Source organism: Propithecus coquereli, unplaced genomic scaffold, assembly GCF_000956105.1.
Source record: "Propithecus coquereli isolate 6110/MARCELLA unplaced genomic scaffold, Pcoq_1.0 Scaffold120, whole genome shotgun sequence".
In the NCBI taxonomy this organism is placed as follows: Eukaryota; Metazoa; Chordata; class Mammalia; order Primates; family Indriidae; genus Propithecus; species Propithecus coquereli.
In genome coordinates this window covers 2,409,347-2,434,982 of record NW_012136081.1, presented here as the reverse complement: position 1 = coordinate 2,434,982, position 25,636 = coordinate 2,409,347, and the positions used below count along the sequence as shown (strand labels likewise).

Genomic DNA, 25,636 nt, shown 5'->3' with positions numbered 1-25,636 from the left:
TTAGGGAGACAGGAAAAATAAAGCCCCTCCTTTGCCAGAGTAATGGCTGCCAGGAGTCCTCCTGCGGCCCCTCCTGCAGCTGGGGGCGGCGTGGCGCGGGGCCAGCCTGCAGCCTTCCCCGTGCCAGGTGGTAAATGGCCGCCGAGCACATGTTCCAAGGGCCCACAGCAGCCAGAGAGACTGCAAACTGCCTGCTTAACCTCTTCCCTGACTCCCCTGCCCACAGCTCTGCGGTTCCCCGAGAGCCAGGGAAGGCTCCCTGGCACCCCAGGCCCACCCCCTCACCCCCCCAACTAGGCTCTCAGCAGGCCCCGACGATGCAGGCTGCTGCCCTGGTGCAGGCCCACATCACCCCCGCTGTGGCCAGAGCAGGAGACAGTCCCCCCTGAGGGCGGCCCAGTGGCCGTCCTGTGCAGTGAAGCCCGCCATCCTGCTCCTCCCCGCGCTTGGGTGAGCCCTCCAGGGAGACTGAATGACACGCCACCAAGGCCACCACAACCTCTTGCGGGCAGAGGGCGATGGGGACCTGAAAGCCCAGCTCTCCCTCAAGCTGTCCATCCTGGGCCGTCACCAAGCCTGCTAAGCAGAGCGGCACCTCGAGTGGTCACCACGTGCCCGCTCCTCCTCATTCGCTCACTCGTTCATTCAACGAACGGGATCCCAGGCCGGCACCCCTTCGTGGCTTGGTTCTTTTTGTTCCTGTTTTTATGGTTCCGTTTTTACTATCCCTATTTTTCAGCAGAAATAGGTAGGATAAACATGATTTTAAAAACCAGTTCCGGACCAATTCATTCAAGGGCACACGGTGGAAAGATCTGGATCCAGACAACACTTCATGATCCCTATGCCACCGCTTCCCAACCTGGAAAGCGAGAACAATAGCAGCCACCCGCCAGGTCATTGTTATGATTACTCCAGGCTAACGAAAAGGGCAGGACCACAGCTGCAGCTGCAGGGCAGGAAGCCTGGCCAGGCACAAGGGCGACGTGCAGAGGGCAGGTCTCACTAGCCAGAGGGGAGGGGGCCTGCCTGGAGGCAGCGAATGGGGCCCCTTCCAGGCAAGGATGAAGCAAGGCCAGGAGACAAGGCTCTCAGGCCTAAAAATCCTGCCTTCAGGGCAGATCCATTGTGCAATCAGTAGATCCACAGCTGGGGTTAGAGGGACCCCCCCAGACCTGTGGGGGGCACCCAGATGGCTTCTAGGAGCCCCATGCCCAGAAGTCACTCATCCTCCTCTTCTGGGATTAAAACACATTGTGACGTGGAATTAGCCACGGGCCCAGCCTCCGACTCAGCTGCAAAGAGGTGGAGAGAAGAGGCGATCTTCCAAGCAGGGATGTCCCCTCAACCTGCACAGGGGCCTCCCAGAGCCTCTGTGGGGACCAGGGACGTGGGGGGCCAGCCTGCAGAGCAGCAGGGAGTGCTCTGAGGGGCTCTCCAGGCTGACGGGGCTGAGCGCCGGCATTTGCATGGAGAGCTCTCCTTGGCGCTGGAATTTATGCAGCCGCCTGTGTGATTCCTAAGGCGAGACGAATCTCCAGGCCGCTTTTCTCAGCAGGAACAAGGCTTTTCTTCAAATCGATGGTGACACATTTTTAAACTCCGATATTACGGAGGGAAAGATTTTGCCAGCCCCCCGGGGCAGCCCTTATTAGTCATAGGCTCATCTGAGAGAAACGACAGCGGCAGACCCAGAGGGCCTGGGCCAGGCAAGAGGCCCAGGGCCAGGCGGCCACCAGGAGCAAAGACAGGGGAATTGGAGGGGGCCTCCTGAGCTGGGAGCAAAGCCACATGCAGGGAGGTGCACATCGGCAGTGAGTCTGGAAGGGACTCTGGTGCAAGGGATGAACCATCTGTGGGCGAAATAAAGCACAGTTGGTTGAGGGTACTGGAGAGTGAGAATGAAGGGAAAAGGCCGAAAGTAGAAAGAAAAGTGGGCATCAAGCTGAAATTTAAATTGACTTCCAAGTTTGGAGTTATGAAACCTGAAATCCTGTTTCCCATTTTGCAATGGCTACTAGGAAGCTCAAAGCTGCATCTCCTATTCAGTTGCAATAGACTTGCTCAGCCTAGTTTTAAAGTTTCTTCTGGGCCAGGGTCAGGGTAGGATACCAAGAGCCAAGCTACTCCAAGCAGCCAGCAAGAGCACAAACTACAAGGTCAGGCCTGAACCACGGTCCCTCATTAGGCCAGATGCCAGGATCAACTGGCAGGTGTTAGCGCTGAGAGAGGTCCATGACCAAGAACGAGTCAAGAGGCTGGCAGGTTGGAAAGCACGTGCCAAGGACATCCGGGCCAAAGGGCTCCAGGTGTGGCCAACAGCACAGGGCACGTTCTTAGGAGATGCCCAGGTCAGCACCCCTTTGTGGTTTGGTTCCTTTTGTTCCTGTTTTTATGGTTCCATTTTTATTATTGCTATTTTTCAGGGGAAATAGGTAGGATAAATATTATGTTAAAAACCAATTCCAGCTCACACGCACACTTCCTCAGCGACAGCAGTCACCACTGATCGAGTTCCCACGACTTGTCAGGCGTCTGCACGCATCGGTACCCACCTCTGGAGGGGACATCACTCTCCTGGGTCTACAGATGAGGAAACCCAGGCTCAGAGGAGAGGTGTATCCTGGTCAAAGTCACAAGAGCTCGTAAGCGGCCACAGCAGGACTTGAACCCAGCCCTGTCCCGCCTGTCCCCTGACACGCGCCCATCCCACCCCGAGAGCCCCAGACCCCAGCACCCTGCTCTGCACTGGGGGGCTCCTGCCTCCTTATCAGGAGGAAGGGGAGGCTGGGTGGAGGCTGAGGCCAGGGAGGCGCTGAAAGGCAGTCAGGTGATCCACAGAATTCCCTCCCCTGGCCCTGCCTGGTCCCCTCCCAGCCAAACCTGCCCCGCCTTCCCCCTACTTGCCGTGACCCTCACGGGGAAAGTTCCCCGCGGCTGCCAGATAGGATTTAGCTCCTTTGACAGTCGAGGCTGCAAAGCTCCCATCGCGAATGTCAATTCTGGGCCATTTGCTTCGTAGATTTCAATGTTCCTGTTTCTCCTCAACATCCTCAGCAAGGTAGCTCTTGCTTTTCAAAAGGGACGTGGCGTTTGATGATGTTTAAACCGTACGTGAAATACAGCCGGGCGGCAGTAATAAAACAGACGTGGGCCCCGCTGGCAGAGGAATGGCTGACAGCCGGCCGCTCTTCCCACATGCGACGCGCAGCTCAGCTCCGTTTTTATGGCAATTACGACGTCCAAAGAGGGAGGAAGCAGCGGCAGAGAGGAGATGGGTATGGCTGTACGGGGACCACTTGTTGCCACTGGGAGGTGGGAGCTGCTGATGGGGTTTTAATGAACCAAAGGTGCCAAATCCCGGGTCATGATGGAACAAGGCTGGCTGGCGACCTCTCCAGCCCTGCCTCTGCCCGTCTCCCCCTGGGTCTGCCGTCCACAAGCCCTCAGCCCTCTAGTCCTCACGAGCTGCCATCTCCTGGCACCCCCATGGGGATAAAAATAGCTGTGTCCCTCCCCTGCCGGGTGTGGAGAGGGCAGGGGACCCCTACACAGCTGTGTCTGCCAGGGCAGCCTGCTTCCTCCCAAGGGTCCTCAGCCTCGAAGAGTCACGTCCTTCCTGGGGAGCTACTGTGCAGGCAACTCTCGGGCAGCCCCATCATGGACAGGCCCTGTCCAGCGAGGGAGACTGAGTCAGTCCCCATCCCTGCCCTGGAGGGGCCCTGGGTCTAGCAGGGTGGTGAAGGGAGAGCCTTCGCTAACAACGACAGTTGCCATTTGAAAGCCCCTCCAGTGTGCCGGGCATTTCAGGCAGGAATTCTCTTTTTTCCTGTTAATCCCCCGATGAGGCACATATGTGGAAACTGAGGCCGAGAGAAGCAGGCTTGCCTTAGTGGCAGACCCAGATTTTAGCCCAGTCCATCTCACGATCAGCCACGGCCCCAGCCTCGGAGGCCTCTGAGCCTGGCCACGCCACACCCCTGGGTGGCCTCCACCACAGCCTGGGCCTGGCCACCACCCCGAGGACAGCTACACCCTTTCGACAAGTAAATCGAGACGGGGAGGTGGGGACTATGATGGCAACCATGTGAACCTCGGCTGCCACTGGGGCCTGAGGAAGCATCAGGACAAATAATTTACAAAATAAATAAAGGAGCTCAAAAGGTGAGCTTCTGATGACATGAGGACCTTAAGGAGGGGAGGAACAAGGGGCTGGGCAATCCCTGCCGGGGACACTTCAGTCACCCGGCTTCCCTGGAACATCCCCTGTCCTGTCCCATCTCCTGCCCTGCAGGCACAGACGGTTATCACGCGCCCTCCCTGATGGCCGGCTGCGCAGACGCAGACAGCCCTGCTGGCAGTGGCGGGAGATGCCCGGCCCGCCTGCCCCAAACCCTCCTGAGCAGGAAACCCCAATCCAAAAGACTCTGGCGGTCAGGACGGGCCCATCCCCTCAGTCACGCTGGCTCCAGCAGGTGGCTCAGCTCTCCACTGGGAAGCCAGGAAGAAGGTGTCCTCAGCCTGCCCAGGGGACAAAGGCACCATGCCCCTGTCCCCCGCCCAACCAAGCTCTGGGTGCCGATCGCATGTCCTGCTCAGCGGGTCTGAGCAGCCCTCCCTGAGAAACAGCAGCAAGAGCAAGAGCTGGCATTTCTGGCATTTCCTGAGGGTTTGCTCCATGCTAGACATTGTGCTGAGCACCCGATACAAATTACCTCCTTTCAAAGTCCCAACTCAAGGGCGTGGGTCCTAGTGCGCTCTTCTCCCTTCTCCCTGTTTTACAGGCAAGAAAACAGGCTCAGACAGGTTCAGCGACTTGCCTAAGGTCACGCAGCTGGTACACAGTGGAGCTGGGCCTCATACCCAGGACTCCAACTCCCAACTGCAAGGTGTCCCACTGCGGAGACTCCGGAGCACACGGAGCTGTGGGGAGGTGAGGAGACGGAGCCTGGATCCTCTGACTCTCTGTTAGGTGTTGCTATGTCCTACGGCAGCAGTCCCCAACCTTTCTGGCAGCAGGGACCGGTTTCACGGAAGACAGTTTTTCCACGGAGTGGGGCGGGGAGATGGCGAGCCATGGGGAGCGGTTGTAAACACAGAGGAAGCTTCGCCCGCTCACCTGCCGCTCACCTCCCACCAGTGCAGCCGGTTCCTGACAGGCCATGGGCCGGTATCAGTGTGCGGCCCAGGGGCTGGGGACCACAGCCCTAGAGGCCATTCCCAGCTGGCATCAGGCCAGGCCAAGACTCGCCCAGGAAGCCCAAGGGTGGGGGTCTGCAGTGTGTTTGAGCCCACCCCAGGGGTCTGGAGAGGAGGCTCAATTTCACACACCCGCAGACTTCGTTGTCTGCACAGAGCTGGGTGCTGAAGGAGGGAAAAAGGACCCCGGTCCCTGGGGGTGGGGGTGCCATGGCTGCCACATGCTGCTGGGGCCAGACCCCTTTATCTCCTAGGGACACAGAGTGCCCATCCATTAAACGGGCAGGCAAGCCACGGCCTCCCGGGGAGCCCTGAAGCCAGCTCGCAGCCCTCTGCCAAGGCACTGGCGGCTCATCCGGGAGAACAAGCCAAGGGCTGCAGATCCAGCCCTTTTCATGCTTGGCCAATTTAATGGTCCCCATTAATTTCAAAACACACACATTCCCACAAGCTCCGGCCTCCTCAGCTCAGTGCTTGGGTAGACAGCACATCGGGGACGCGGGCAGGCGCACAGGTGCGGGCGCTGAGGTCTCAAGGACGGGAGCAGCTGGACAGGACGTGCTCGGGCCACTCAGCACGGGCTGGTAGGCAGGACGGCCACTCCACGGGTGGGCAGCAGACCCCCGACAGAGGTTTTCTAAGCATCGTCTGTTGTGACAGGGAGAAGAGGGCCAAGGAGCGAGGGTCAGAGCTGGGATTCAAGAGGCTGGAGTGTGAGGCCCTGCTTTGCCCCTTTTCTGCTGTGTGACCCTGAGCAGGTCACAGCCCTCTCTGGGCTTCGGATACTCTCCCGTCTTTCTCCACAGGGCTGTAAATGCCTTGAGGGCAGGCACTGGGTCACACTGAGCCCTGTGCTCACCAGAGCCTGGAAAAGAGCCAGGACCCCCCTCACGAGGTCCCCATAAATTTCACCACTGTTCTCAGCTGTAAAATGAATCTGCCCCTCTGGCCCAGAGAATGGGGCAGGAGGCTGGGCTGGGGAAGGAAGAAGGGGCCCGGGGAGTCACTAGTTCATGCAGTCCCTCCCACCATCTGACCAACTGTCAAGGGCATGTGGTCACTCATTCATTCAACAAACATCTATTGAAACCCAGGACAAAGAGTTATTGGGTCCACAGTCCACCCTTGCGTTCCCTGTGGAAACGCCGGGAAGGCTCCTGCTAATAAACAGGAGACTTGGCAGAAGCCCTTGGGGTGGAAGGACCTTCCAGGGTCCTTCCAGAGTCACGCCCACCGGCCACTGTGCGGTTCACTGGACCTGGCCTACCAGCCCACGAGGGAATCTCAATAATTCAGGAGGGATCCATCATTTATGAATTTATGTAACCATTGCTCGACCTTGTGGAAACGAGCCGCCTCCTCCCGCAGTGGGGGAAATTAGGTCCTGGCAGTGTCTCGGTGTTCTAGGCTTCGTAACGTGGGGCGGGGGCTGCCTGGACCCCGGCATCCCGACTAGCCTCCCCGATCCACTCTGCCCCTCACTCCCGGACTGGACTCAGAGGCAGCTTGTGAAAAAGCAAACTTGATCATGTCCCTCCCGAACCCCAAGTCTCAGCCCTGCCTTTTACCCAGCGCTGTAACCCACGGTGCCTCAGTCTCCTCATCTGTAAAATGGGGGAAACATCAGCGCTTGCCTGAGGAACGAGGAAGTGCATGCAGCGTGTGGGGCAGCTGTGAGCACAGAGGGACACTCGGTAACAAGCTGCAGGGGACAGGCACCCTCAGCCCACAGCAGGGGCTGCTGCGTGGGGGGCACTGAGGAACGGCCACGGGACGACTGGGCGGCCATGGGAGCGGGACCCTTCACAAAGCTCACGGGGCCGATGAACCCAGACCCAGGTGTTGGTCCCAATTTCTCTACAGTGACCCCCACCCATGGCAAACCTCTGCCCCACCTCTCCACCAGTGAAGACAGATGACAACATATCCACTCTGGGAACCCAGAAAAAAGGGAACAAAGAGGAGGTATTCCCACCCACCCTCACACACACACACGCGCGTACACACACACCCTCACACACAAACGCACACACACACACTCGCCTGGGGGCTCTGCAGTCCGGCAACCTCCCATCCTAGCCCTACCACCATTCAGCTGTGTGACCTTAAGCAAATTGCTTCACGTCTCTGAGCTGCGGTTCCCCATTGGCACAGTGAGGCTGATATAATAAGATGGGAGAGGCAGCACGGGATAGAAACACAGCCTACGCCTGGAGGGCCCCCCGAGTTCTGGACATCCCTATTTCTACCATCTTGCGCTCCCTGCCCCTACCCATTCTCCACACAGCAGCCTGAGCCATCCAACCAAGACTCCCAACTCAGGGCCAGGCGGGCTCATTCCAAACCCTCAGAGCCTTCCCACACTGTCCCACCTGCCTCATCCCCTCCTGCCAGCGCTCTCCCTCTCTCCCCCTGCCCTTGCCCAGCTTCTGACTTAGCCCCCTCGACATGAGCACTCCCCCTCCAGGCAGCCTTCCTGACTGTCTCCCACCCCCCACCCCTCCTCCATGCCCCCAGGCCCCCCAAACCCCCGCAGGCGGGCTCTCAGCCTCATACACTTGGTTTCCTTTTCCGTTCACGCATCTCACCCCTCTTTTGGGATTGGAAATTGCGCCTTTTGTAGCCCAGGTCTACCCCAATGCCTGCACACGGTGGGTCTACCCATATGTCTGCCAAATGAGCAAAAGGCTGTGAGTTTGAATTCCACCTCAGTCCCCGGCCAGGCAGGTCACGTTCTCTCTATTTTGCTGAACCTCGATGTGTCGGGGATTCTGAGACAATCACACATGAGAGTGACACGGAGGAAGTGGCCATCCTCACCTGCACCCGCTTCCCCTGAGGAGGGAGGACAAGATGGTCCCTGTCCTCGCTGCTAACAGGTCCCGTCCGAAAAGCCCTGCTGCTCGGCCAGCCCTGCGCCCGCGGTCGCACCAGGCCGGCGCCGCCCCTGCCCACTGCAGAGGGCTCCTGTTGCCGGCGGCCGGCAGGCTCGGCAAACACATTTGAATCTGAAGTGACAGATAAAGCGATTTACAGCGACAGTTTAGCGTCAGATCACTTCCCACAAGGCAGTCCGCAGCCCTCCAGGCCCCCCTGCCTGCTAGTCCATCAAGGTGGTCTCTAAATCACTGACTCCGGGCAGCCGCCGGGGGACAGTCAGGTGCAGGGGCAGGTGGCCGCTCAGGTGGCCGCTTGGGGGCCCCAGCCATGCTCGGCCAGGCCAGGCTCCGCGGGGCCTCCAGGCAGCAGAAGGGACGGTGCAGGGGCTGCTGGTGTGCGCGAGCAGGGCGGAGGCAAGCGGCGGGCAGATTTTCACAAATCAAAGCCCCAAGACTTAAGGAAACAGAGCGCCAACCACTTCATACCTTATTTTAAATAAATAAGCGGCTTAAAAATCTCCCTGCGAGGCCAGCTTGTCACTGTGAAGCATGGCGTCCCACCCGCTCCCCGCCGCACGCCCGGCCCCTCAAAGGCCTCCCCGACCCGCCTCGCCTCCCGCCACCTCCTTGCAGAATTAATTGGTCCCTGCGGCGTCGCATGGCACTTTGTTCAGACCTCGCTTCCAGCGCTTTGTCACATTATATTCTACTTAGTTGTTCTCGTCCTGACTTCCAATAATAATTTACTGGGGGCTCTCTACGCGCCAGGCCCTGGACGGACCTCAACCCACGTCGTCCTCACACCCGCCCTGGGGTGGGGCTGACAGTGATGCCATTTCTCAGATGAGGAAATGGAGGCCATGGCACGGCCGGAGGGACGCTGGGACATCCACCCACTCCCGGTCCTCCCGTGCTGCCCTGGGATTGCCTTGAAGCGAAAGGTTCCGTCTGTCTTTGCACACAGCACTTCATTCATCTCGGCTCCATCCCTGAAGGCCAAAGCCGGGCAGCCGAGCCGGGCCGGCCAAGAATGGGGGTCTTTCTTTGTGCCCGGGCATTTCCTGTCTGGGACAAGGGGCCCACAGGCGCAGGCCCGGTGAACTAGAAAATTCAAGGGCATGGAGGTGGCCTAGTCAAGGTCATGCCTCTGTAGCAAAGAGAAGACGCGAGCACTCTGGAGAGGCCCCAGACCTGAGCTCTCCCCAGGCACAACCTGGGGGTCACAGGCCAAGCTGGAGAGGCAGGCACTGCCCCTGAGAACTTGCTACCCCAGCACGGGGGCCTGCAGGGGCCCCCTGTCTCATCTCGCCAGCACGACAGCCCAATTTAATTAAGATGGATGCGGCCTGCCCCGCGGGCAGGAGCCGAGGCCGGCACAGATGGCAGGGGCCTGAGACTCTCCCGGGCGCTGCCCAAGCAAGTGGCCTCAGCCGGCAGCCCGTGGGGACGGAGCCAGGAGGGCTCGGGAGGCCAGCACTGTGCCTGGGGCGGTTGTGGGGAGTCTGTCCTGCCTCTGTGACCTCAAGCCCTGCCCCCACCTCACTCCCACCACATGCCATACAACACGCATCACACACACACGCCCCCCACATCACACAAGCACATGCACAAAAGACACACACATGCCACATCACACATACATGCAGCCTCACACACATCACGCAAATACACACACATGCCACACTTCACACACGCACATCCACCACCACACACGCCTAGTCACATCGCAAATACCAACAAAGTGGGAGTAGAAACCAGTGCTGGACCTCACATGCCGGGGGACCGGCTGGGAAACAGAGCCCAACTTTCCAGTCCTGAGGGCAGCCGTGGGTGGAGCCCTCTGAGGGGAGGGGGTGAGGTGGGTGGCAGGGAGGGCGCCCGGCCCTGCCCTCCCCAGGGATCCCCAGGGTCCTGCCGAGAGGTAGGAGTGATGCCCACGGCCTGGCCAGAGACCCCCACGCCTGCCACTTTTCAGGACAGAGGAGCACGGAGGCCAGGGGGCCTGACCTCTTTCCCTCGCAGGCCCTTCCCAGCCCCCCGCATCCTTCCCCTCTGCGGTCCCAGCAGCTGGACCTGCACCCAGGAGGCGACGGCCCCTCCCCATCTGGCAGCAGGGACAAAGAGACCCCCCCCCCACAAAATCTAGACGCTCCGCAGCCAGCCCTTGGGCCCCCAGCCCAGTCCCACCACATGGCTCTCCACAGCCACCGACACCCGCTGGGCAAACACTGGCCCTGGCTTCAAAAATATAAATTTAAAAACTCCCACCCCGAGATAATTGCTTTCTCCTTTTGCCTATTGTGGCGGCTCCACGGTCGGCGCTGAGAAGCAATTATTCACGGCTAATGATTATAATCAAGTCAAATAGAATTTAATGGACACGTATTCTCTTCCTGCTTGAAACTTTACATATGAATTAAGCACATATGGGTTTCACGAGGCACAGACGCAGATTTATGCAGCCCCGAAAAGCCCTGCGTTGCCCACGACTTTTATTCCACTAATAAACAGGCTGATTTATGGGCTCCCCCGAACTGCGATCTCTGCTGCCCCCTGGTGGGTGGCGGGGCTGGGGTGGGAGCCAAGGCCGCTGAGGACTCCCAGGCCTGACCCGGGCCAAGGCCACCTTGAGTACTGGGGCCTGGCAAAGGCCTGGGGCCCCGGAAGGGACACAGGCTGTGTGTGGGAACCCCGTGTCCGGGGCCTGCCTCAACCATTCCCTGGGGTTCCAGTTCTGGCTGTGAGACTCTTTCTAGAAAAGAAAGAGATCCCAGGAAATCATTTGAAGAGTTGTTGGGTAAACTGAGGCAAGCAGGGGGAGGCGAAAGCTGATCACCTGCAGGAAGTGCCATGTCTCTTGGCATCTGCGGGACAGGGTTGATGCTCACAATGGCGCTGATGGCTGCAGTTCTAACACCAACGCCAGCGGCAGGTGCCGAGCTTTGGCTCGTGCCAGGTGCTGAGAGTGAGCTTCACTCTCACTTCCTGGGCCTCCGCTCCTAAGGCCCCCGACAACCCGAGCGGTGGGTGTTCACCATCCCCATCACGCAGAGGAGGAAACAGAGGCCCGGGCAAGCACAAGAAGGGCATCCCCAGAGAAACTTGGCAAACGCCACCCAGCCCCGGTGCAGTCAAAGGAAGCGAGCCCTAAAGTGCCTCTCAGAGTGTGAGGAGCCCACAGAGCCGCTGCTTTCAAAGTCTGGCAAGTCACAGGGGCACTTAGGAAGAGCCATTAATCATGACTGCAGCCCAGAGTGCAGCCTCCAGAGCCCCCGCCCCTCTCCATCTGCATCCCGCAGACACCCCACCTGGGTCCCTGCACACTCCCTCCTGGCCCACATTGCAGCCAACCACCAACCTGGGCTGGGAAGCGGCTCATGAGATGCCCCACTTCCCTCTGGCCACTCTGCAGCTCAGCAAGAAGATACCAGCTGGGTGCTGCCTGCACGTTTGCCAGTGACTGGCAGGGCTGGGGCACCCAGGCAGGGCAGCCCCCCCAGGCATGCACGCCTGCCCCCTCAGCCACAGCCCCAGGGCTCCATCCTTCCGCTCCAGGCCAGCCCCTCCTGGGCACAGACAGAACACTCTTCTCCCTTGGGCCACTGTGATGTCTGCCAACCCACACGTGGCTTGTCTTAGCCCTGTGTCTCCCCAGGTGGACCTGCAGATCTCACTGCCACCCACCCATCCTAGTGGCCTAAGAGAAACATACCATAACCACCTGCAGAAACCCAAAGGTGACCTGAACTCCCTCTGCCTCCCCTCGGCCAGCCTCTCCAGTTGGGAACTGCTGCCTGCATGTAACTTGTCACCTGTGCACCTGAGACAGGCACCGTCGGGGGGAAGTACACCACTGTGTGACTGTCCAGTTCTACAAACCCTGCTGGGAGATTGCACACAGCAAGGTTGCTGCAGGAAACACGATTCAGGCCACAAACAAGCAGGCCCAGGACAGGCCGAGAGGCCACCTCTGTCCAGATCCCGAGAGCCCAGTCACTTAAGGGATCAACGGAAACGCTGACAGCATTGGCACCGCCATGTCCCAGAGTCACTGTGGCGCCGGCGTCAGACACCATCGCTGCAAGCCCAAAGCGGAGATGGAGAAGACTCGAGAAGCTCCTGGGGGTGCCCTTGGCCTGCACCGTTTGCGGGGTGCTGACATGGCGGGGTTTTCCCCGTGAGCCGGAGCCCAAAACAAGAGGGTCTACCCCCTGCGCTTTTCAGGTCTAAGAAAGAGGCCCCCTTCCTCTGATCCCTGGTGCAGACGCCTGGGGAGCAAATGATCAAACAGGCAGGCGAGGGCTGGGACTCAGCCGTGACCTCATTCCATGAACCACCTGCTGCACCTAACTGGCCCTTGGCACCGACTCCCAAGCACTTCAAAGTCCTTTCCCGAGCCTTCTGACCTCTGCCAGAAAACCACTGCATGGGAGGAGAAGCAGCCACCTTCCTGCCTCCCCCGAAGAAGCAGCGGACTGACTCCCACACTCATCACAAGAAACTGCCAAGCCAGCAAGAGGCGCGCACAGGAAGCTGAGCAGCTCCCATTTCCAGGCGCTGGAGAGCTGCCAGGGGCTGCAGGGGACTTCTGTGCCCCCACCCTCACCTCGGCAATCTCCCTCACCCGCCCAGGTTTGAAGGGGAGCCGGGCCCGGGTGGGCAGAAGGCAGAGGAAGGAAAGCAGAGGCCAGGGGTGTCTGCAGCCCCCGAGGGGGGACCACCCCATTCTGGCTCCCACCTTCCTGGCAGGGCAGCCCGGCACAGCCCCAGCTGCGCTCTCCCCCTTCCCCAGCCGCTAATGGGTCTCGGAGCCGCAAGGCAGCTCGGCGGAGCGAGGCGCCCCCGACACAGCAGGTCAGGGTTTCAAGGGAAGAGGAGCCCGAGTGGCCGACGCGCTGGGCTCCCGTGGCGCCAGCAGACCATCCTCGCCTGGCGACCCGAGCCTCGCTGGAGCCAGGTGGCGTCCACCCAGGCCTGGCACGGCAGACCAGAGCAAAGGCAACAAGGCAGCCACCCAGGTCTCTGGCTCAGGCCAGCCACTTACCGGCGTTGACAATGGCATCCACCTCCAGCTTGGTGATGTCGCCACGGAACAGGGAGATCTTCTCGTTGAGCTGCTTGTCCTTCTTGTACTTGGGCTCCTCGACCTTCACGGCCACCCCTGGAACAAGTGGGGACCCAGGGTGTCACAGATAGGCTCTCCACGGCACAGCGACCCAGCCAGTGCCCAGGGGCCTGGCCCTTCCCCATCAACCTCCCTCCACCTCCAGAGGCAGCCTGCAGTATGACAACTGCTGATCCCAGTAACAAGAGCCCACACTGAGTAAGCACCTACTGTGTGCCAGCACCACACGTCATATCCTTGAATCTTCCCAACAATGCCATGAGCAGGTATAGTACGAATGTCATCCATCCCCATTTCATAGATGTGGAAACTGAGGCCCCGGCAGGTAAGTGACTTGCCCAGGGCCGCAGGTTACCGGCCTGCTGTCGGCAGGGCCGGGGAGCTCACCGGCATGCTTTGCTGTAAGCAAGCGCTCCACAGCGTCAAACCCCAGCTCCTAACCACCAGTGATCATGGGCAGGTGGCTTCGCTGGCCTAGGGCTCAGCTCCTCACAGTATAATGGGGATAAAAATCGAACTTGCCTCAGGCTGTGTTAATAATTAAATGAGGCGACACACGCAGTGCCCGCACACAGCAGGCACTCAGTGACGCTGCTGGATTCTTCGCATCCTGAGTGCCAGGTCTGAAGGGGCCGCCCGCCAGGCAGCCAGGCGGGCCTCCCCAGCAGGGCCTACCTTTCGCCGTCTCCTTCCACGTGGGGATCTTCTTCAGCCTGACGAAGTCCTTGCAGAAGTAGTGTTCCTCCCGCTGCTTGTCACTCAGGCCCTTCAGAAAAGCTGCGGAGGCAGGTGGGGCGGGCGGGAAGGACAGTCAGGCCCAGCAGCGACAGGAGAGGTCGGGGCCTCCCGCCCCCAGGTCTCCCCTCCTCAGGGCCTCTTGCCCTGCCCAAGGGTGCAAACCAGCCCTGCCGCCATCCTTCCATGGCACACGGGGCAGTGTGCTGGGGGCACGCATCCTCAGTGTAGAGCCTGAGAGGCCCCTAGAACATCTTGCCCCTCTCTTTGTTTAGGAAGGGAAACTGAGGCCCAGGGAGGCTGAGGGACTCATGCATGCGCTGCAGACCCGGGTTCAGAATTCAGCACTGCCGCTTCCCAGCTGTGTCCACGTCCCCCTGGGTCCCTCATTTCTTCGGGTACAGAGTGAGATGAAGACGCCCCTTGCAGAGTAATTCCGAGCTTACTCGCACGTGCTAAGGCCGGGCAGGTCGGCTGTGCTCGGTCAATCGTTTCATCAGTTTGGTACCTTATGAACCGGTGACACCATCACTGCCATTATTTGTGGGCAGCGGTGACTGTCCTCAGAGTGCTGCAGAACCAAGCGGATCTGGTGCCTGTCCTCGACACCCCCAGCAGTGGCCGAGAGCTCCCACAGGCGGACGCCTGGCTAGGGGGACCACAGGAGTGGCTGGAATTGTCCCCATTTTACAGATGCAGAAACAGGGGCTCGGGGAGGTTGGGAGGCCGCAGTGGTCACACAGTTGGCAAGTGGGCAGTCAGGACCCCACCCGCCACAGACTCTGGGCCTGCCCCTGGGGTCCGGCCCTCCCTTTGGGGCCACACCAGGCAGAGAAGCCTGGAGCCCCTCTCAGAGGTTCCCGCCCCAGCAGCTGCAGTCCAGGCTCGAGGCTCGTGGCCGCCCCCTGCCGGCCGGCAGCCGCCTGCGCACCCAGGTCTCAGCCTGGTCTTGCCGCGCTGACCGCTGCGGGCGGGGAACAAGCAGCAAAGGGGAACAAAGGAGCAAAACCCAGGAACTCAAACAGTGTCCAGAAATACGTAGCGGTGGTGAGAGAGAAGCTTCCATGGAAATGGCTGAGGGGCAGGCACTCCAAAGGCAGGTCCCCCGATTGCCCTTTTCCCTGCCAAAGTCACTTAGTCCAAGCCTTGGTGTCCTCATCTGTCCACTGGTGGCAGCGGTGATCGTACCCCAAGGACATAACTCACGGGAGGGGCCTAGTTCAGCGTCTGTGCTCAGCGCTAAGGTGGCATCGCTATAAAAGGCTAGGAACACCCCGCGGTGGCTTCAACTGTGGCTCTAGCCAGAGCCACACTGTCTGGCAGCCACTTCCCACCCCCTTCCACAAACATTTACTGGCCCTGCATTCAGTGCCCGGATGCATCGAACAGGGCTGACGTGGTGCTGGCCCTCGTGCACCTGCGATCCAGCAGGGGACACCCAGGCTGACCCAGGCACGTCACACCCCGAGGCATGCTGGGAGGGGAGGTCACAGAAACGGGGGTGGGGGAGTCCTCAGGGAGGCTTCAGTGAGACTCGAGAGCGGGAAGTAGCCAGGCTGGAAGGGGTGTTGGCCAGCAGGAACAGCACGTGTGAGGTCCTGGGGTGACGGGCGGGGCCTGACCTTATCCTGGGGACACTGCAATCAGATTGAAAATGCTTTTACCAGACACGGTTAGAGCCTTCCCCCAGTGTGCCATTCCCATGCTTTCCAAGGGGACAAGGGTAGCCCTGCCAGCCCCTCCACCACCAGGGTCCCTCCCTGCTCACAGCTGTTCTCTGCTACCCACCGAGGTGTCCCCTCTGCGCACACGACCCCAGTGGGACTGAGGAGCAGGCCGAGGGCCCCACTCAAAGGCTCCTTTCTTCGTGTGGGGCGGGGGCCTCTGAGCCTCGCTGTCCTCTTCTGTAAAAGGAGCGTGTGGAAGCCACCTCCTGCATGAAACAGGAAGCGGACCAGGCTTAGCACACGGGCAAAGGGCTCAGCCGCCTGCAGACGGTACCACTACGGTGGGCAGAGAACAGGCTGTGGAGGGAGCCGGGAGGACCCAGGCTCTGCCTCTCACGGGCAGCTTGAACGCAAGCTAATGAGTACGTATTGAGCCCCCACCTGCACCAAGCTTGGGGGGAAAGGCAAGGTTAGGTCCTGGCGCCTGACCGAGAAGAGGGGAGGCCAGGAAAGCTCCCGGGAGAAGGACATGACCCCAATTTCTCGGGTCTGTCCTGGGGGCTACAAATCCCCAGAGGAAATCCCGCCAGCAAGCAGAAGCAGTTTCCCCCGTGGGGGGAGGGGCTCCACCTGCACAGCTGCTCCAGCTGCTGCTTTGCAAGTGGCCTGCCCCTTCTTCCCTCTGCCAGCCTCCCCCATTCCAGCTGCACGGAGGAACCGCAGCCATCTGTGTCACCTCCTCCCCCACCAGGTTGGGCACCTCCACTGCCACCTGCCCTCACCGCCCCCCTCAGGTCCCTGGGCATGAAGGTCCTTCCTGCAGCCAAGGCCACTGCCGGGCCCACCTCGCAGAGAGCTCGCTGCGGCAGGTCCCCTGCCCCAGGCCATCCTGTCTGCCTTCAAATTACCTCTCGTGCCCCCATCCCCTCCTTCGACCCCCACATTCCACACCCCTCATTTCTCTGCCCCGTCCTCTGCTGTCTACACTCCAGTCTCCACTGTCTCCCTCCCGTGCCCCCCTCAGCCCACCCAGTCTGGCCCCTGCCCCTTACCAAGATCAAGGCCAAGGTCACCACACCCACCGTACCTGATGCAGCGGCCCCTCCTGTCCTCCCTGTGACAGGAGGTCCCTTGCTGCCTGGCCTCTTCCTTCAACCTGTATCTCCCCTAGGCCCAGCCCCTCCTGCCCCCGCTGAGCCTCCATCCACAGCCCCTGCCTGCTCTCATCCTTCAAAGCCTGCACGTCACTCCTTCCCTCAGACGTGGTTTTTTCACCCCTCATTCTTCCCAGGGCTCCTTCCCTTTCCTTCCTCTTCCTCCCCGTGTCCACCCTGGGTACAGGCCTATTGGATTTATTACCGTGACACCCCAGAAACCAAGCCTCCCTCATGGCTTCCTGGGCCCCTCTGGAGACTCCCAACTCCCAGCTGACTCCTCGTGTCCACCTCACCCTCATCTGCCCCTCCAGTGGCAGCCCAGGCATCCCAGGAACGTAAATCACAGGCTGTCTCTCCTGTTTAATACTCAATTCAAACTCCAAGTCTTTACTAGGGCCCACAGATCCGGTCGTGAGCTCCCTGCCTCTCTCCCGCTAACTCCCTAACCTCTGTCTACCATATCTTCCCCACTGTGCCCCCTCCATGCACACCAGGCCACTAGCCTTTCAGTTCCCCAAACAGCCAGGCTGCTTCCTGCCTCAGGGCCTTTGTATGTGCTTCGCCCCCCCCGCCCCCCCCTGCCACTCTTCCCTCCTCTCCACCCAGAGTAGCCTCCTCCCCACCGCCACGCTTTCTGCAGGTACACGCGTAGTTGCCTTTGTTTACATTTATTCCTCTCCTGACCTTGGCCATCTCAACCTGGAAACTCCACACAGGGACCCACGGTGGGTGGGGGGCTGTCATCGCACCTCATTCCTCCCCTGCACAGTGCGTGGCCTGTGTGGCACTCATGGGCGGCTGTGGGATGAGTCGAGAAATAAACAAGCTGAGACCGATGGCTGGGGGCGAGTTTGCTAAGAGAACAGAGTCTTCCGTGCAGAGGGCACAGCGTGTGCCAAGGCCCCGAGGTACAAGAGAGCATTTGGGTGGAGAAACAAGGAAAAGCCGGAGCAGCTGGGCTGGAGGGCAGAGGGGACGTGCCAGCCTCCCGGATCTGTGCCCCGTCTGAGGAACGCAGAGGTGCTGCACGGAGCCCGGCCCAGCCCCAGGCTGCTGCGGCTGCGGTTTTATTCCTCTTCTGTTCCAGGTCCCCTAGGTTTGGGCTCATGACCTCCCAGGATCACGCTCCTGGGCAAGTCACCCTTCCTGAGCCTGTTTTCTCACCGGAACAGGGGCAGCAGGCATTCCCCAGCACCCAGGCCCGCGGTGAGGGCCATCAGCTGTAAAGTGCCACCCGCACACCAGACACACACACCCCTTCCCGAGAGCAAAATAAGGGCCAAAGAGAACAAAGCGAACACAACACAATTTGGGAGGAGAAACTTTTTTCCCCAACTTGGGAGCACAGCAGGTGGAGAAGCTTTTTAAATTATTTGGGTCCCCATATTTGTCATCGTGACCAGAGACATCCCCCCTCTGAGGCCTTGGCGTGCCCGCGTGTGGGCACTCCCAGCCAGCTGGCCCTGAGGCCAGAAAGACCACTTGGGGCCGACTGAGCCCAGGAGCCTCACATGGCGGAGTCAGCCAGTGGGACAGGCCTGGAGCACCCCACAGAACTAGTCTGGGCGCCCAGGGACACTCAGCTCCCTAGCAGACAGATGCCACCACCTCGTTTCAGAGAGGAGGCAGAGCAACCTACCCCTGGTCACACGCAAGTGAAAGGGACCAGCAGTGGGACCCAACCCCGGCCTCACTCCTGCGTTGTCCCCCCAGTAACGTGGCCTGGTCTAAGCCACCCACAGCCCTCACAGCCCCCATCTCTGGAAAGTCCAAAAGACGGCTCCGCTTCCCAGAGACAGCATCCTGGCTCTGCCACCAGCCAGCTGGGCGCCGACCTTGGGGACATCTGTCAGCCTGTCCCTTCCAGTCCTCGGTGCCCCAGTGCACATCTCCAGAACGAGGTTGCAGCCTGGCTCATCCCTGAACAGCGACACACTGCACTGGTCCCTGATTTATGGGGGAAGAAAAAGCCAACTGTGATTTGCCACCGACCCCGAGGACCCGGATACCATATCCATTGCCTCGGCTTCCTTTGTCAGCGAGGGTGCTCACCCCAGCCCCTCCTCGCTCCTGGAAGCAGCAGCAGGGACCTTAAGCTGGGTGCATGTACCCCATGCATTTGTAACATTTTCCACCTCCTTCTAGAAGGACAGATGCAGACTTAAAGCACAAGTGAATTTTATTTTTTTTTATAAACGATGTAAAACATGCATTTTCATTTTCTTTCATATTTGAAGAAGCGAGAGTATTTCACAGCTCAGTGAGACAGGTGTTGTAAAAAGATGTTCGCAGTAAATTTTGATGGAGAGGCCTGACCCCGGACAAAGCTTCCGCAGCTCCCAGGCACAAAAGCTGGGCAGGAGGACGCAGGCTCCGCCAGGATCATAAAGTGCAGCAGGCGAACGGGAATTCAATGATGTGTTTTAAGAAGTGTCTTTATGGCACTTTGCAAGACGGTGTTCAGAGAGGTGAGGGCAGAGGGGGCGCCGAGGCGGGGCTCCTCCGTTGGAGAATGCCAGGTGGGCAGGGCTGATAAAGGCTGGGCTCCCAGAACATGGCGGTGCTTAGACTTGGTGGCAGGGACATTAATCACCTGCGCTCACAGCCCCCCAAGAGCAGGGTATTGTCAAAACCCATGGCTCGAACAACGGGGAGAACAAACAGGGCACAAGGCACCTCAGAGCTTCTCTCCTCTCCCTAGGTCCCCTCGCCTCCGCCCACACTGGGACGTGCCAAGGCTGGGTCCCCAAAAGTCAAGTAGGAGCCCCCCTCGCCCCATTCCCAGGTGTGCCTGGAAAATTTGCCAGTTGAGCAGTCAAATCAGATAAATCTCCCACTCTGGATGAAATCCCACGGGGGCTTAAATTAGTCTGCACCCCTGCCCAGATGCATTTGCGGCTGGAGTGCACGAGCTCTCTCTTAAACCACCAGCGAGAGGAAACGTGGCTCAGGATGCGCAGGGTCGGGGCTCTGGCATTTCTGACGAGTCTGCAAGAGCCCAGTGTCATCGCAGCCCAGCACGGAGCAGAGAAAGGAGACAGGCTTCAGGGTGACAAGGGAAGGAGGCCACTGGGACTCTCTGGGGGCCATGGCATACAAAATGGTTTCTTTCTTTCTTTTCTTTTTTTTTTGAGACAGGGTCTCGTTACGTTGGCTGGGCTAGAGTGCAGTGGCATCATTGTAGCTCACTGCAACCTCAAACTCCTGGGCTCAAGCGATCCTCCTGCCTCAGCCTCCTGAGCTGAAACTACAGGTGTGTACCACCACACCCGGCTAATTTTTCTATTTTTTGTAGAGATGTGGTCTCACTATGTTGCCCAGTCTGGTCTCAAACTCCTGGGCTCAAGTGATCCTCCCGCCTTGGCCTCCCGAAGTGCTAGGATTACAAGTGTGAGCCACCACACCCAGCCCAAAATGGTTTCTAGTGTGATTCCAGCACAACCTCCAAACAGGTATCTTTGGTCCCATTTTACAGATGAGGAAACTGGGGCTTGGGGAGTATGGAAGCAATAGCACTGGAGCTTGCCTGTGTCTGATGACACCAATGTCCCGGTTCTTTTTAGCACAGCTCTGCCCCAGTGTGGGCAGGGCCAAGCCCATCCTGTGGTGACACGGCCCCAGATTCCCCCAAGGGCTTGGCCTTAAGTCCCTCAGGCCCAACTGCCTTTACAATTTGGCTGTGTCCACAATCTTCTGATGAAAAGGCACCACCTGGGGTACAATAAATTGCCCTAGGACTGAGGGAATTAAATTAGAGAAATTAACCCCTGGCCAGTGAAGCCGGATTCTGCAGAAGTCTCCCCAAAAGACTGAATGTCTCCTAGCTGGGAAGGTCCGGCCTGACTGCATTCACTTACCTGGAGGGAGAACAGGTCCACAAAAATAGGCAGACAGCATGGAGGGAGAGGACAGGAGCGCCCAGGGTGAGGCTGGAAACTCGGCTATCTGTCCCAAGGACAAGCTGGGCTGCGGGCTGGGGCCCAGAGCAGGCACTCAGCACTGCACAGAGACTGAAATATTGAGCAAATACTGGGTGGGCTGACTCCTTCCCAAGCAAGGAAGCTTGCCCACCCTGCCCAAGGCAGCAGGATTAGCTTCCAAAGTCATTCAACCAGCTCCCAGATAAGAACACAGGCTCTGGGCAACCCAACGACTACAATTTGTCTCCCATAGGGAGAGAAGGCCCTGCCCAGGCACGCTTGAGTTTTCAGACCCACTGCCATTATATTTCCCCACCATGAACTGCACATCGCCCTGCTGACCTATACATCAGTCTCTTGTGAGTTTGGTTACTGTGTGCCAGGCTTCGAGAGAGGATCATCTCAAGCGGATGAGCCTTTGGAGGCCTATCTAGGTATATCTCTGAGAGGAACGAGAGCACATGCCCATCAAAGACATGTATAAAAATGTTCAGAGCGGCTTTATTCACAAGAAACCCAAATGCTCATCCGCAGGGTAAACAAATTGTGGTATATTCACATGCTAGAATACTATAGAGCAATTTTAAAAGGTAAACTGTTGCCACACCCAATAACATGGCGAATTGCACAGATAATGAGTAAAAGGAGCCAGACACACTGTATGCTTCTGATTATATAGAGTTCAAGAAGACACAAAATGAGCAGGTAGAAGAGTGATTAGCTCCCGGCAGTACCGTCCTGGAGCGAGGGCGATGTGCTAGCTACTGACCCGGGTGCTGGTGCATAGCCGCATACGCTGCACACCTGAGAGCGGACACCGGAGGCCCTTCCGCATACAGTCTAACGCGGCTCGAAGTGTTATCTGAATGCAACGAACAAAAGTGTAGGGGGCTTCAAGACCACAGCTCAGACCCCAGTCAGAGGCGACTTCCAGCCGAAGCAGCTCCCCAGATCTTCCCCGGTGTGATTGATGGTTTTAAAAATACACCTGCAAATTCTGAGATTCTTCCTTTCCAAAGCTGGAGCCTAATTTCCCTCCCCCGGAGGGTGGACCAACCCCCTGACTCAAGTCTAAGCCCTAGAATAAAGTGGAAGAGGCAGTGTGGGACTTTGAAGACTAGGTCACAAAAAGGCACTGTGATTTCTGTCTTGGTCCCCTCACTCTCCCTCCCTTGGATCACATGCTCTGGGGGAAGCCAGCTGCCACGTCATGAGGACACTCAAGCAGCCCTGTGGCGAGGCCCTGTGGCGAGGCCCCGTGGCAAGAAATGAGGCCTCTCACCAGCAGGCGTCTCACGTGAGTGAGCCACCTGGGAAGCCCATCCCTAGCCCCGACCAAGCCCTAACGGACGCCATGGGACACCCTGAGCCAGAAAGACCCAGCTAAGCTACTCCCAGCTCCCTGACCCTCAGAGACTGTGAGGCAAGACACAGTTGCTGTTTTAAGCCACTAAGGTTTGGGGTATTTTGTTACGCAGCAACAGAGAACTAAAACATACAAAGACCTCTGTGTCTCACTCCCAAAAGCTAGCATCTCATGCCTCGGTGGAGATGGTGGCAGTTGGAGCCCACAGGGCAGCCCCATACCCTGGGCCTGGCCGGCTCTCACTCAGTAACAGGCCTGGAATGCCCTTCTCCCGCTAGATCCTTCTCCTTGGGTCTCAGTTCAGGCCACCTCCTCAGCTCAGACAGCCCCAGCTGCCACAGTTTCTTCATAGCACTGGCATTGCCGGGCACTGTCACAGTTGCTGGAGCACGGTCTTTAGTGCTTCCTCCTGCTACGTTATAAACTCGGCCCGTCAGCCTCGCAGCTGAAACCCCAGCACCGCAACAGTGCTGGCCACATAGAAAGTGCTCAGTAAAAATCGGCTGAATGAATGGGCAGAGAGGGCGACCCCAGTGAGTGACATCACAGCAGCCTGGGAATCCCTCGCCCCATTAGCTTCGTGAGGTCTAGCTGTTTTCAGGGACACCAAGGAAAGCGGGGAGCCCTAGAACAGGCGCCTGGGCACTTGTCTCCCTAGCGTGCTTTTTGCCACCCTCCTGGGATGCTGGGTGGGGGGACAAGAGAGGGGGGCTCCCTCTGCTAGGGGTCTCTGCCAGCCACGCCCCACACCAGGGTGTGACAGGTTCTCCACTTGCTGCTCACAGAGCAAAGTCACGTGCTTTCTGCCTGCACTTCTAGATCCTGGTGCAAATCAGTTCAAGACGGGAGTAAATTATTTTGATTTCTACTACTGCCCAGAGACAGCCATCTTCACTTTACCCCAGCCATCGCTGCCAAGGCCGGCATGCCGGCCGGAGGCCGCACCCACTCTGCCTTGGCCAGCCAATGAGCCTCCTTCCCTGCCCTTTTGAAAGGGGATCCAGCGGTGAAGCCTCCTAGGGCCCAGGAGGCAGGCCCTGAAGGGCAGAAGCAGCTGGGCCCCACACAAGGCTATTTGGGGCTCAGCAGGTCAGGTTCCCTCCCTCAAGCTCTACCAGGACTCACGTCCCATCCGGGAAGGGGAGGAAGCAGCTTGATTCTTGGGGGGTGTCATCTGTTGTCACCGGGACAACACCCCATCTCTGCCCTGTCCCCCAGCTCTAACCTCTGTCTCCAGGAATGGGGCAGAGACTGCTCACAAGTGGCGGGAGGCCAGCAACGAGGGCAAAAGGGCACCAGACCACGTGCCCAGGAAGGCTTGGAGTGCGGTAGAGGCGGCACAGGCCTGCCCAGGGAGGCCGCTCTGTGGGGCTCTCTGACCCCAGCAGGTGGGACGCCAGCCCCTGAGCTGTTCCCTCAGCCCGTTCCCGGCCCCTCTGCCCCGAACTCCGCCCCTTGAAAACCATACTATGCAAAGTAGGGGGACTTCAGGATCCTAACCTGGACTCCGCCACAAACTCCCTGAGCGACCTTGGGGAAATCAGCTCCAGCACTGGGCCTCAGTTTCCCTCCTGCACGGTGGAGTAAGGTGGTAGGTCCCAGATGATCTCTGGGATTGCCCTGTGGCCCATTCCAGCGGTCTAAGGCCACCTTCCCCACAATGCCCCCTGACGGGAAACCTGGACCTGTCGAGGGTGAATTGTTTTATGGGGTTGAGCACACGGGGTGGGGAGTATTGTGAATGGGGAGGAGGGGTCCGTCCCAGGGCAGATGGGGCCTCAACTTGCCCAGGTCTCTCAGGTAGAAGAGGCTGCTCGTGGGGTGCTGCCCAGCGGGAAAGACCTACTTTGGGGCCCCTCGCCCCTCGCGCTTACACTTACATTTTGCCTCCTTCCAGTCGGTGGAGGTGCTCAGGTCCACCTTCGCCGCCATGGCCAGGGGGGCCCAGGTGCGCACCCCGGCTCTCCGCCCCACCGCCGCCGCCCCCCAAGCCCCAACTCCCGCTGAGGTCCGCGCGCGGGGGCCGTACGTGCCCGGGGGTGCCGGGGGGCCGCACGCAGTGCTGCGGGTCCGGGTGGCACCCGCCGAGCGGCCGGGCCAGGGGCGCAGGGCGACGAGCAGCTGCCCCGCCGCGCGCAGCTGTGCCAGGCGGCCGGACACTCGGCTCTGTAGAGACATGAGCGGGCGGCGCGGGGCGGCTCCCCGCCCACTTGGACTCTATTTACGGTGCTCGGGAGAGTCACTCCCTTATTTACTCCGGGACTGGGTGGCGAGTGCCAGCCCGTGGCGACTTGCTCAGAGCCGGCGGGCGGCGCGGCCAGAAAACCCGGGCGCGCCGCTGGGCACTCTGGAACTTGTAGTCCCGGCCACCGGATCGGCCCACGGACTCGTATACACACGTACGCGCCCCGCCCGGGCTCCCGCCCCTTCTTCCGCGGCCGCCGCCAATTTCCTGGCCCGCGGTGCCGCGACTCCCCGCCCGGGCTGGAACCTCGGGCCTTGCACGTGGCTCCGGCCCTCCTCTGCCCCTCCGCTGCGCAGAACTGGGAGAGCCAGACGCGGCTCCCGCGGGCCGAGTGTTTTGCAGCTGCGGGAAACCGAGCTTGTCTCCCTTCGGGTCAGCTGGGCACCGCCTCCGCACCCTATTCTGCTCGCAGTCCCGGGGAGCCACGGGTCGGCCGGCCGTGGGAGGTGACAGGTGTCGCGAACGGGTAAGTCCGGTTTGGCCACTTCTCCCAGGTGGCGGAGCCGCTGCTTCACAGCAGCCCCGGGAGCAGGGCGCGTCTGGAACCAAATCCAGGACAGCAAGGCAAGTGTAGAAATAGTGGGATTTGGAGACAGAAAACTTGGGTTTCAAGTGGCATTGTTGGGTGGAAGAAATAGGATGATATTTTTTCTTCATATTTTCCCTATTTTTTTTACAAAGAACATGAAGACAGATTTTTAAATATATTTATATTTTTCTATACTATTCATAATATTTGATGAATATATTGTAATACTTGGGCCTAACGAGCCAGGGGTTCTGGAGAAGGTTCAGTACTAGCTCTGCTGTGCCAGGGTACGCTGGCCCCTGGACACTCCAGCTTCTTGAATTGTAAACTAGGAATAAGACAGCACTCAGGTCTGGCTGGTCCCAAACCTGCCGCTGTGCGCCGGGCCTGTGGGTCTGAGTGTGGCAGTAACCCTGGACAGCCGTGGGAAGGTCACTGACCTGCTGTGTGGGTGCATATAGCTCCGCGAGATGGCGACCGTGGGATCAGCCCAAGAGAGGACTGGCAGCGAGGCGGGCAGTGATGAGCCCCGGGAGTGAGGGCAAGGGAGAGATAAGCCAGGGGCCAGGAAGGACCACCAGCAAGGCCTGCACCCTCTCTGGAGATAGTCAGTGAGACACAGTTCAGGGTGCAGGGGTCAGGCCCAAAGTCACCTCACCAGTTGTGGCTTCTCCAGTAACCCAGCTGTGCAAGAAGGGACTTGCCTACTGCCACCAGAACAGCGAACATCCGAAAGGCTCTAGGTACCCTCAACCTCTGTTAATCTCTTATGTCCTCGGCTCCCAACAGCCCCTCGAGGCAGAACGACCCCATG

General features: G+C 59.4%; 1 protein-coding gene across 1 annotated transcript in view; it reads right to left on the bottom strand.

The window, feature by feature from the left end:
* Positions 1 to 24,367, bottom strand: part of MACROD1 (MACRO domain containing 1) — a 145,398-nt gene extending 121,031 nt beyond the window's left edge. Inside the window, exons 1-3 of the mRNA XM_012665391.1 lie at positions 23,929 to 24,367; positions 13,879 to 13,980; positions 13,123 to 13,239 (exon numbers count right to left, since the gene is read on the bottom strand). Of these exons, the coding sequence (XP_012520845.1) occupies positions 13,123 to 13,239; positions 13,879 to 13,980; positions 23,929 to 24,226 (517 nt within the window). The 5' untranslated portion in view covers positions 24,227 to 24,367. The remainder of the gene's footprint in view (positions 1 to 13,122; positions 13,240 to 13,878; positions 13,981 to 23,928) is intronic.
* Positions 24,368 to 25,636: the final 1,269 nt, after the last annotated feature.